This window comes from Pleurodeles waltl, chromosome 2_1 (assembly GCF_031143425.1).
Source record: "Pleurodeles waltl isolate 20211129_DDA chromosome 2_1, aPleWal1.hap1.20221129, whole genome shotgun sequence".
NCBI lineage: Eukaryota > Metazoa > Chordata > Amphibia > Caudata > Salamandridae > Pleurodeles > Pleurodeles waltl.
The window spans coordinates 534,499,357-534,511,998 of record NC_090438.1 but is presented as its reverse complement, the minus strand read 5'-3'; the positions used below and the strand labels follow the sequence as shown (position 1 = coordinate 534,511,998).

The 12,642-nt window shown below is 46.0% G+C and overlaps 1 protein-coding gene across 1 annotated transcript; it reads right to left on the bottom strand.

The window, feature by feature from the left end:
• Positions 1 to 11,055: 11,055 nt before the first annotated feature.
• Positions 11,056 to 12,009, bottom strand: LOC138259996 (olfactory receptor 6F1-like). Its single transcript, XM_069208042.1, has one exon. The coding sequence runs from the start codon at positions 12,007 to 12,009 to the stop codon at positions 11,056 to 11,058; it is 954 nt and encodes a 317-aa protein (XP_069064143.1).
• Positions 12,010 to 12,642: the final 633 nt, after the last annotated feature.

Here is a 12,642-nt window from a genome sequence, read left to right as displayed (position 1 = left end):
CACTCCAGGCCTTGGATCAAGCCTTCACTGAGGACCCTACTCCTGCAAGCCCCGATGATGAAGAGCTGGCTTGTCCATCTGGTCTGTCTGTGCAGATAGCGCCAATGAGTCTCACTCAGCTCACACCTATACCTATCCCAGCTGTTACCACACCTCAGCTTATGGATACTTCCACTTCCTGTGTCCAAAGGAACATCACCCCATTCTTGTGTAATCCATTCCTGGCTGCTGCTGAGCCAACTCCACCACCACCACCACTACCACCCCCAGTTTGGCTAGGAACCAGTGAGATGGGAAACACTGGCTCAAGGACACAGGGTAGTGTGGCTAGGGATTGTGCAAGGGAATCTGTCGGCCAGCAAAATGAGGTCATTGGGTTCATTTTCACCCAGGCCACCATTGACCAAGACCTCGGGTCCCTACATCAGTCCCAAGACATGATGGACCAGGTCTTTACAGAGCTCTAGGTCATTAAGTAGTTACAGAAGAAGCTCAGTTTAGAGATGCTGACTCCAAACTCAATTTTGAGATCCCTGACTTTGGTGCTGCTTGACATTTACCACCATATGTGTAGGACTTTCCTAGCATCATCTACCCTCTTCTGTCACTATACAACATCTGGGACAACTATACCTGGCTTTACCACAGAAAGGGAGCCCCTACCGCAAGCAGAAATACCTGCAACCACCTCAGGCCCTGCAACTGTGGATTCTCCCCCCTTTCAGGAGGGCATGTTTTTCCAGACCACCAGGAGAGGATGGCAAATCCTCCACAACCACCAGCAAGAGATTACAAACTTAATCTCCTCCGGTACTGACATTCACTCTGTTGACCATAGTCTGGACACATTTACTTCACTTACCTTTTTGATGCCAGTTGTATTTTATAAATTGGACTTCAAACATTTTTGTATCTACAATAATAGTTTCATTCATAATGATTGAATGTTTCTGTTTTATGTCCTTTGTGTTTTGGTTTTTATCCTGTATCAGTTAATTTGTGTTTGTAAAATACATTTTACAACCACAAAGTCAAAGACGGGTGTTGTATTTCTTGCGTTATTTACTTTTTTATTTCTGACTTCTATCATTATTTTAAAAATGATAATAATCAAAAAAGATTTTCCTTAAACTTAATGTTACATATATGTGATGTTTCTCCCATTTACAAAAAAATGAAATATAACAAACACCACAAATCTTAATGTACTAGTTTCATACATTAGAAAGAATTGTTTCTCAAATTAAAAAAAAAAAATACAACCGAGGCACAACCAAAATATTTTTACAGTTCCAGACCTTGACAACATGGAAGAATGGGATATAATAATACAAATCAGATTCAACAGGCAAACTATTATTAATTTATGTAATCAGATGGAGCCATACCTCCTGCCTCACAATAGGAATCCCACATCAATAACAGCAATAGTCGAACACATGACAATACTCCATTTTGTGGCCACAGGATCCTCTCAATGTACTGCAAACATTATTTCTACAATGATGAGACACATCAACAGCTTCATAGACAACACAACATGAGGGTTTTGCAAATGTGATGGGTGATGAGTATTGTTGGACCTGGCCCTTTTACAGGGTCATTCCCCAGACATTTTTTCCTTTTGCCTCCTTATTTTTCTGACCTTTGTTGGCTGACGTTTTGACTCTGAGTACTTTTTCACTGCTAACCAGCGCATGTGTTCTCTCTTGTAAAATTGGTATGATTGGCTTACACCTAATTGGCATATTTAATTTACTTATAAGTCCCTTGTAAAGTGGTATCCCTATATCCAGGGCTTGTAAATTAAATGCTACTAGTGGGCCTGCAGTGTTGCTTGCGCCGACCACTGAAGTAGCCTGTGAAACCTATCTTAGGCCTGCTAGCACAGGGCCTGTGTGCGCAGTTTTCTGCCACAGGGACCTGGCATCTAAATTTACTTGCCAGGTCCAGAACTCCCCTTTTACTACATGCAAGTCACTCTTAAGGTATGCCCTAGCTAGCCCTATGGGCAGGGTGCCATGTATGTGGAAGGCAGGACATGTGCCAGGTTGCGTGGCCTGTCCTGGTAGTGACAAACAGCCTTACTTCATGTCTCACTGCTGTGAGAGCTGCCTTCTCATAGGATTGCATTTGAAGTGCCCTGCCTTATGTGTAAGGGGTATTGTCTGATTTATGAGGGGTAGCGTAGGCGTGTTTGGTATGGTTGTGATAGTAATAAGGAATGCTGCTTACTGGTGTAGGTATATTTTTTTTTACTATCACAGAAATGCTACTTTTAGAAAGTGCGCATTTATCTGTGCTTATGACTCTAGTGTTTTGCAGCTTGCCTCCAATCCACGTCTGGGCAGACTGACAGTTGGGGCTTTTTCGCATACTTTTCAGACAGCCTGTACACAGGGAGGGTGGAGGTGTCACAGAGGTGCATCTACATAATGTATAGCCTTCCTGGGCTAAGAGAAGGGAGAGGTGGGGCACACTTGCATTTATAAAGGCTGTGCCCTGGCCTCGCACAATAGGGTCGTTTACCCCCCCACTGATGTTTGGAGCCTGTGCTGGAGGAGCGAAAAAGGCACTCCCAGAACCAGTTGTAACTGGTTGGAACCCCTTCTCCTTCCCATTGCAAAACACACTGTAAACCTCGTATAAATACAGGGGAATTTTCCCCACAATTTAGACATTCTTTGGACATTCTTGGGACTCCAGAAATCTTACCTGGAGCTGGACAGGACGCTGTTGAGAGGACTCACCAGGACCACCTTGGACTGCTGCTGCTGTGCTGAACTGTGACCTGCTTGGTCACTAGGAGAAACTGCCACTGCTGATATCCCTTTGTGTGCTGGCCTGTACCTGGGTTTGCCAGCCCTGTGCCCCTTCTTCATTTTTTGTCCCCAGAGGCAGGGTGCTGTGGCCCAGGATCTCTGTAAACTTATTTCAGCACAAAGAGTGCTGCTTTGTTGAAGTAGCGCTGGGAAAGAACTACTGGATGCCCTGCACACTGTTTTAAGCACTCTTCATGCCAAAAATCACCACCGCAGCCCGGGATCACCGTGGTGCCCCTTGCGCTGTTTGGAGTGCTCTTTGTGCCCAGAAATCACCACCGCAGACCAGGCGTCCTAAATTCACAAAGTGTGAGGATCGCGCACCTCCTAGTGCCCCGTGGCACGATGAAAAGTTAAATAGAGCAAGCGTGCTCCTATTGGTACCCCCGGGGCACGGTCTGCTTTTAGGAGCACTCCCGGGGCACCAGCCGGCCTCCACTTCTGGTTAAATCACTGCAGTGGCCCGGGAATCATCAGAAAGACTCGTGCACCACATCGGGTGCGCGCCAGTATGTCTTCGCAGGCCCCAGGAGGGGTCCGATCTCTGTCCCTGTGAAGCAGGACTCAGGGGAAGGCGAGAGGAACGCCCCTTTACCCCCGGTCTCTGCCGCAGGAGCAGGACGATCCTTTTCAAACCGGGCAGCATTTTTTTACCAAGAACAGGAAAGGGAGACCTCAACGGAGGCCCCCTTACTCTCGCCCCCATAACTGCTTGTTGGGCCTGGCCTGGCCCCTATCCTGTGCAAAGGGCGTGAGGAGGCCAAGGGAGGCCCCTACCGAAATCGCAGGCACCCAGGAGGGGCTTGTTTCCCACATTGGAGAGGGTGCAAACCACCCCTCTCCCCCAGGAGCACCGCGTGGCCCTCGTTGTGCGCATAGGAGCGCCAGGGCCCCCATGCTCCTCTTCTAGGCACAAGGAGTGCCTCTTCTTCAGAAAATCAGGTACTTTTTAGGAAAATTTGGCTCAGTGAACCTAGTATGCACCTGAGGGGGGGAGGTTTATATGTTCCTACCTACTTTCATGACATTACATATATGTGCGGATGTTCCTTTAATGGGCAGGGCATGCTGACATGTATTTTGTTATGACTTGTGATATGTTCTCTAATCCTCCTTTTATGGGTATTTATGAGGTATTCATGGCAAGTGCATAGAATTCTTACTGTAATTCCTGACTGTTAGAAATGGGGTCTTTGGTTGACAGTCAGGTTACCCCCTGTTCAAGCAAGTACCCTCACTCTAGTCAGGGTAAAAGAGAATCACCCTCAGCTAACCCCTCCTTACCCCCTTGGTAGCTTGGCAGAGCAGTAGGCTTAACTTCAGAGCGCTAGGTGTAAAGTATTTGTACCAACGCACACAGTAACTTAATGAAAACACTACAAAATGACATAACACTGGTTTAGAAAAATAGGAAATATTTATCTAAACAAAACAAGACCAAAACAGCAACAATCCGACATACACAAGTCAAGTTATGAATTTTTAAAGATTAAACTGAAAAATAGCGCTTAGAAACAAAAATGCTTCGATGAGATGTTAACACGCGTCGTGACGGAGTCGTTCCCAACAAGCCGACACCAGTGGCGCCGGACATGGAGTCGTGTAGACCCCCTAAGTACAGTACCTTTGGTGAAGAGTGAAAACAAGCCGATTCGTGAGGTCGGGGATCTCGGCGTCTGTGCGAAACGTTGAATCCACGCACTTCGAGCGGTGTCGGGCCTGCGAAGAGCATCGCGTTCCAGCGAAGGTCACGGCGTTGGGTGCAGTCGGCGTTACCGGATTCAGCAGCAGCGTCGGTCCGGAGTCGTCCGAAGTCGATTTCCTTGGATTTCCCCCAGCTTTCCTTTCAAGGGCACAGGGACTGGATAGGGCAGCACTTGTCGGGGCAGGAGTCTCTCCAGAGACTCCAGGTGCTGGCAGAGAGAAGTCTTTGCTGTCCCTGAGACTTCAAACAACAGGAGGCAAGCTCTAACTCAACGGTACTCAAAGTACGGCCCGCGGGCCGCCAGCGGCCCCACGGACCTAGCTTGGCGGCCCGCGAGACGCACACCAAACGCCACATCATAATGGCAGCAGTATGTAAACATAGAAGAGGGCCGCGGGAGAATGCTCCCGCGGCCCTCCTCTATGTTTACATACGGCGGCCATTGTTTATGGCGTTGCCCTGACGATCCTGGAAGCCAAAGCCCCATAAAAGTCAGCGCTTGCAGCTAACTTTTATGGGGCTTTGGTCGCCTGCTTCCTGTCACCGGCTCCACGTCTGCTGCCCGCTGTTCCACATTTGTGGCATCTTTACAGTGCTTTGAGTCAGGTAAGGCTCTTTGGTTTTTTATTTATTTGTTTTTAATGTAGTGTGTGTTACTGGGGTAGGCGTGAGAGCAGATTGCGCTGTGTGTGTGCGCTGTGTGTGTGTGTTACTGGGGTAGGGGTGAGAGCAGATGGCGCTGTGTGTGTGCGCGCTGTGTGTGTTACTGGGGTAGGGGTGAGAGCAGATGGCGCTGTGTGCAGATGGCGCTGTGTGTGTTACTGGGGTAGGGGTGGGAGCAGATGGCGCAGTGTGTGTTACTGGGGTAGGGGTGAGAGCAGATGGCGCTGTGTGTGTGCGCGCTGTGTGTTACTGGGGTAGGGGTGAGATCAGATGGCGCTGTATGTGTGCGCGCTGTGTGTGTTACTGGGGTAGGGGTGAGAGCAGATGGCGCTGTATGTGTGCGCGCTGTGTGTGTTACTGGGGTAGGGGCATTGTTTTGAAAAAGGGGGTGGGGTGGTTGTTCCCCCTCTAAGCCCCGCCCCCTCTAAGCCCCGCCCCCCGCTGTCACTTCAGTGCGGCCCTCGGCCGCAAACCATACTGCAATTTTGGCCCCCGAGAAAAAGTTTGTGAGTACCCATGCTCTAACTCAATGCCTTGGAGATTTCTTCGCAAGATGGAAGGCACACAAAGTCCAGTCTTTGCCCTCTTACTCTGGCAGAAGCAGCACTGCAGGAAAGCTCCACAAAGCACAGTCACAGGCAGGGCAGCACTTCTTTCTCAGCTATCAGCTCTTCTCCAGGCAGAGGTTCCTCTTGGTTCCAGAAGAGTTTCTAAAGTCTGAAGATTTGGGTGCCCTTCTTATACCCATTTTAGTCTTTGAAGTCACCTTTCTTCAAAGGGGACTCACACCTACTTTTGCAATCCTGCCTTGCCCAGGCAAGGCCTCAGACACACACCAGGGGGTTGGAGCCGGCATTGTCAGAGGCAGGCACAGTCCTTTCAGATGAGAGTGACCACTCCACCCCTCCCTCCTAGCAGAGATGGCTAATCAGGAAATGCAGGTTACACCCCAGCTCCTTTTGTGTCACTGTCTGGTGTGAGGTGAAAAACAACCCAACTGTCAAACTGACCCAGACAGGGAATCCACAAACACGGCAGAGTCACAGAATGGTTTAAGCAAGAAAATGCTCACTTTCTAAAAGTGGCATTTTCAAACGCACAATCTCAAAATCAACTTTACTAAAAGATGTATTTTTAAATTGTGAGTTCAGGGATCCCAAACTCCACATGTACATCTACTCTCTAGGGTAATCTACACTTTAATCATATTTAAAGGTAGCCCCCATATTATCCTATGAGCGTGACAGGCCTTGCAACAGTAAAAAACAAAATTGGCAGTATTTCACTGTCAGGACATATAAACCACATTACTTACTATATGTCCTACCTTATCCATACACTGCACCCTGCCCTTGGGGCTACCTAGGGCCTACCTTAGGGGTGCCTTACATGTAAAAAAAGGGAAGGTTTAGGCCTGGCAAGTGGGTACACTTGCCAAGTCGAATTTACAGTATAAAAATACATACACAGACACTGCAGTGGCAGGTCTGAGACATGATTACAGGGTTACTTGTGTGGGTGGCACAACCAGTGCTGCAGGCCCACTAGTAACATTCGATTTACGAGCCCTGGCACCTCTAATGCGCCTTACTAGGGACTTACTAGTAAATCAAATATGCCAATCATGGATAAATCAATCAACATTACAATTTACACAGAGAACATATTCACTTTATCACTGGTTAGCAGTGGTAAAGTTCTCAGAGCTAAAAAACCAACAGCAACAGGTCAGAAAAAAATAGGAGGCAAAAAGATTGGGGATGACCCTGCATAAGCAAAAAAGTCCAACACTGACTAATGCTTATGTTGCAGAATCCTGAGTACTTATGCGTTCTAATGTGACAACAGCTTATTCTTGCAGAGTATTAGTAACTTGTGTAACGTTCTGACAACTGCTAAGGTAGCAGGGTATTACTAACGTGTGATGTTTGGTCTAATTATGTTTTGTGCAATACAGGTTATTTTTACATAGGTCATTTATGTGTTTACTTCGTGGTGTACATTCTGTGTCACGTGTGTTGTGTGTGTTGTGCAAACGCTTTACACATTGCCTCTGGGTTATACCTGACCTCTCGTGCTAAGCTACCAAGGAGGTGAGCAGGGGTTATCTTGGATGTGTAACTCCTTTGCTCTGAGTAGAGTGGGTGGGTTCTGCTGGGCTTAGGTGCATACCCTAGCCAACCAGAAACCCCAATTCTAACAAGTATGCTATGGGATGCCCGTCACATGTGGTTAGAGCAGGTGACAACATTTAACAGAAAACAAGTGTAATGCAATCTAAAAAATGTACATTCAATCACTGTGCAAGCTTTCATTGTATAAGATATGTACATCCAAAGTGTGTGTGTTTTTCACACAATCAACCCACATTTCCTTTGTACTTTGCAACAGCAACATATAATAGAAAATGTCACAACTTTCAAATGTCCAAATGAAGGTGACAAGGTGAAGGATCCTAAAGGAGAATAACAAGAAAAATGTAGGATTTTGCATGACAAAATAGACACATTAAAATGACAGTTAGTTAGGATACATTTACCTAGAACACTCAAAGATAAGCAAGGTGAATGGTAGTCACTGTGTCAGAACTTTGATCAACAAACATTTTTGCCCTGGAATTTCCTGAACTACCCATTTATAAAAATGCCCTGCACACTGATATGCTCATTATATTACAACTTGTTTTGAAACAGAATGTAACATTATGTAAAGATATACTTACACTTGTCCCACATGTAATGAGTGGGTTACTGAGTTACATAGAATAGCACATCAAAACACAGACTGCTTAAAACTGAGCAAAGCTGAACAATAAGCTTGACAAATTCAAGGGTGTCCGATGTACTTTCCTTTCCTTGGAACCTAGAGTCTCCAAAGCCCGGTACCTTCATTGACTCACCTCCTTCACCCTTGGGCTGACCAATGTACTATAACTCTAGCATACTTTGCAACACATGGCAATGTACGGTGCAACACTCCTGCGTCCTGGACAAACGTAATTCCTCATTAAATAAAAGGGTCTTTCTTTGCACACCCTGGCATGATTTTCGTGGGGGCCATCTGCCCCCCCCCATCACCAGGGACTGAACAAGGTCATGTGGCAATCTCCATGGGACTCATTCACAGTCCCATTACTACTCTTCTTCCTTGCACCACCTCCCACCTAGCCACTAGAGATTAGCCCTGTATTTTTTTTATGCCAGCGGTATCTCCCAGCTATCTGGGATTGCAAGGCTATTGTGCTGGTGATGCTCTAAGGAGTGTGAGGTGGGAACATTTACAGGGAGGTGGCCATGGATATGTTTTACCAGTTGTTCAATAAAGGATGGGATTCCCCATATCCCCCTCAACTAAAGGTAATGGGGGAGCTCCAATTTTAGTTTTAGTTCAGGTCAAGTCCAATCATAGGCTTTCATTGAGACAAGTTTATTGCTGATTTCTTATTGTATTATAATTGGAATTGTTGTTGAAGATTGTTCTGAAATAAGTTAATGTCCCATTCCCTTGATCCACCCCCCCTTCCCACTCCAGTTTGTCTGTCCTTTTTATGATATCCACACCTCTGTCTTTTCCACCATCTATCATTAGACACTTGACAGAAGAATTATCATTTCCTGCAAGCATTTTTAAGGCCGATTTACTAAGCAATTCAAGGTCACCATATGTGGCCCTGCGATGCTTGGTAAATCAAAAGTAATGCAAGGCAGCGCAAGTCACTTCCTTCTGTTGCTCCGTCATGGGAGGGCTTTCCATGTGTGAAGCATAGGTGTTCCCACACATCGAACCATGGATTTTTGGTTCATTCCCAGATTTACCATGAGTGGTAAACCTGGGAATGTGTTAAAATGCTAAACCTTCCCAGGGGAGACATAACAAGGAGAAATATGTTTACTTTCCCTTTGTTTTTCTCTCTCCATATGTGCTGCATTCTACAGCACACGTGAACAGAGGAAAAAGCCTCAGAGGATTGTTTCTCCACAGAAACAATCCTGCCTACAACACATGCATCCTTGCACCATGGTGCAACCAGGCATGTGTTGGCACAAGGCATCACATTGTGCACCAGCAAAAAGAGACAACTAGAATGCACCATATAATGTTAACACTGGCACATTCCTCCCCTCTGCCTTTCACGCAGCAAAGTGTCTTGCTGCGTTGCATGAGATTTTGATAAATCTGGACCTCAGATTCTAAATGAGGCCCCCACAAACTATTAAAGTTTGTAGTTTTGTCTGTCAGGTACTGTATATGTTTATGAAGCACGTGACACATTATGGTCTTTACGTGCTTAAAGGTAGGAATGTTGTAACTGACTATGGGGGGTCATTACAACCTCGGCGGTCTTTTAACAAGACCGCCGAGGGACTGCCGTGTGGAAGACCGCCAGTAGTGGCGGTTTGCCGCTCGGCGTATTATGACTGTTGGTTGCCCTCCGTCGTTTTTCCAACAGAGAGCCGCCAACAGCCATACTGAAGGGCGGCGGGGAGGTGGAGGTTGCTCCACCTCCACCGTCACGCCAACAGAACACCACCCAGCGAATCACGTCCTGTGATTTGGCGCGGCGGTGTTCTGTTGGCGGTGTGGTGTCAGCGGAGCTGCCCCCTTGGCTCCCGTCCCCTCCCGGAGGATCGACGGGACAGGTAAGTCGATCGTCCGTTAGGGGTGTGGGGGGTGTTGTGTGTTGTGTGGGTGCTTGGGGGTGTGCGTCTGTGTATGTAGAGGGGGTGTGTGAGTGCGTGTATGCTTGCCGGGGTGTTGCGTGTTTTGGGAATGAGTGCATGTATGTCTGTAGGTATGTCTGTAGGATGTGTGCATGTATGTTTGAATGTGGGGGTGCGTGTCTGACTGTGTGTGTGGATGTTGGCATGTATGTCGGTGTGAGTGCGTGTATGTGTGTTGGTGGTGCCTGCGTGCGTGTCGGGTGTGTATGTGTAAGGTAATGTCGGGGTCAGGGTGGGGAGGGGGGTCCTGCCACCTTTGGGGGGGTGGCAGGGGTGGTGGGGGGTGTATGGGAGGGAGTCGGGTGGGGGTAGGGGGTGGGGGAGACCCCTATCAGTGCCAGGGAAGGAATTCCCTGGCACTGATAGTGCTTACCGCCATGGATTTCATGGCGGTTCCTACCGTTGGAAATCCAGGGCGGTAAGCCGGGTCAAAATACCGGCAGCGGTATTGCAACGGCCGCCAGGCTGGAGACCCAGGTCTCCAGCCCAGCGGTCGCCTCCGCCCTGGCGGGCGGAACAGAGAAGCGGTGGATGACCATGGCGGTAACCGCCATGGTCATAATACTCAAAAAAAGACCGCCAGCCTGTTGGCGGTCTTACCGCCGCTTTAACACCGTCCGCCAGGGTTGTAATGACCCCCTATATGTTTGAAAGGTTATATTTTGTTTTATTTAAGCTTGGCTAAGCTGTATTGCTGGTGTATTGTGACAAATGTTCCTGCTTTCAGATAAAGAGAACTGATCTTCATCTTAAAGGTTCATGATTAGTTCTTTGATGATCCATTTGTTCCATGAACAAAATCTTTGCCAACAAAAGCCTCAAAATGCATATTGAGCGTTGATGATTTTAGGTGACAATTAAATTGCCATATATATTATGAAAATCCTAACACATGCTAAAGACCAAATCAATTACATCTTTTTCATGTTTATGTATAGATCATCAAAATTTTCTGTACAATAAGACGTTCTATTTCTTGACACTTACAGAAAAGCTTTTCATAATTATCTGAGCTCACATGATTTATACGAGAAAAGTCCATATTTTGTTACAGAGGGAGGTTCCTGAATACGATAGCTTCATCTGGGCCAATTAAACCATTACAAAAGAGGCATTTGACATTTTTGGCTTCTTTATGTATCTGCTAGAATAGGTACATTTTCTGTAAAACTCTCACACTCTCTACACCTTTTCTCAGGGTGTTTTTTATCTCCTTGTTTCTTAGTGTATAAATTATAGGGTTTAATAGGGGCGTCACTATTGATGGAAAGACTGACACAGCTTTGTTGATTTGTAGGGAATTTCTTCCTGTTGGCTTCACAAACATGAAAATTGCAGTACCATAGAATATGGCTAATACAGTGAGGTGTGAGGCGCAGGTTGAGAAGGTCTTTCTTCTACCCCTATCGCTAGACATTCTTATGATAGTGAAGATGATACACACGTAGGATACAATCACCACCAGCAAACATCCTAATAATACAACAGTAGCCAAGATAAAAAAAATCAATTCAATGCTCTTGGTTTCAGAACAGGACAGTGTCAGAAGTGGAGCAAAGTCACAATAATAGTGATTAATTACTTTGGGACCACAGAAGTTCAGTCTGGAGATCTGAATAAGTGTTACTACGAGAGTCACAAATCCAACACCCCAGCAGCCCAGAGCAAGCTGAATACACAGCCTATGGGTCATGATGACCGTGTAACGGAGAGGACTGCAGATGGCAACATAGCGATCGAAGGCCATGGTGACCAGGAGAAAATTTTCTGTAGCTCCTAAAGAGAAATGGAAATAAAATTGAGTGATGCATCCTGTGAAAGATATTGATTTGCTCCCTGTGAGAAGGTCTGTGAGGAACTTTGGGACAGTGGCTGTAGGGTACCAAATTTCCAAAAAAGAAAATATTCCTATGAATAAATACATGGGCTTATGCAGGGAGGTTGAACTCCTGATGACAGCAATGATGACTATATTTGTAAAGATTGTTACGATGTAGATGTTACAAAGGACTACGAAGAGAAATATTTGAAATTCTTTGTTGACTTTGAATCCCAGGAGAATAAATTGTGTCACACTAGTTGTATTTACATCTTCCATAGCTTCCTGCTTCTTGAACTGCAAAAAAGTAGAAAAGTATGTCAGAAATGGTGATTTGGAGTATAAATATTTACTTATTTCTGTATTAAAGATAAGATAGTCTGTTTTCAAGAACACATAAGCAGGATTTCATTTATATTTGTTTATTCATATTGGAGATCATTGTAGGAATTTCAGATCCTCATGCTTATTTGCAGCAAATTTAACTATTCTAATTCACCACATGGTATGCAGATGTCAGTCTCACAAAATTGGAGGCTTGTGCTGCCCCATAAGAATCCCAATATTAGACTTATTTTTCTTTGTTAATTAAATCATTTGAAGTAATTTCAATATAGTTTACTGAACCCCATTAGTGTGTGTGTCAGCTAATGGCCGACACCAGAGAGGGCTTTAAAAAATCCTCTGGTGAAAAGCTCTTGGGAGACACGTCTCCTCCTACACCTACCCATCTGTGATGTCAGCGATCCGCGCCGCGTACTGATGTCACACTTTTTCCCTAATGGACGGTTGAGGGCAAGGTAAGCGTCCTCTCCCCTACTCCTGTGAGGAAAAAAAGGTCAAAACGGCCTACCCAGATGCCCCCCTGGGACAGGGCATCCCCCTAATTTTTTTTAATACATGTGGTTTCAC

Bases quoted from the DNA above. Each gene is read 5' to 3' on its own strand.
- LOC138259996 (XM_069208042.1), bottom strand. From the start codon at position 12,009: ATGGAAGATGTAAATACAACTAGTGTGACACAATTTATTCTCCTGGGA.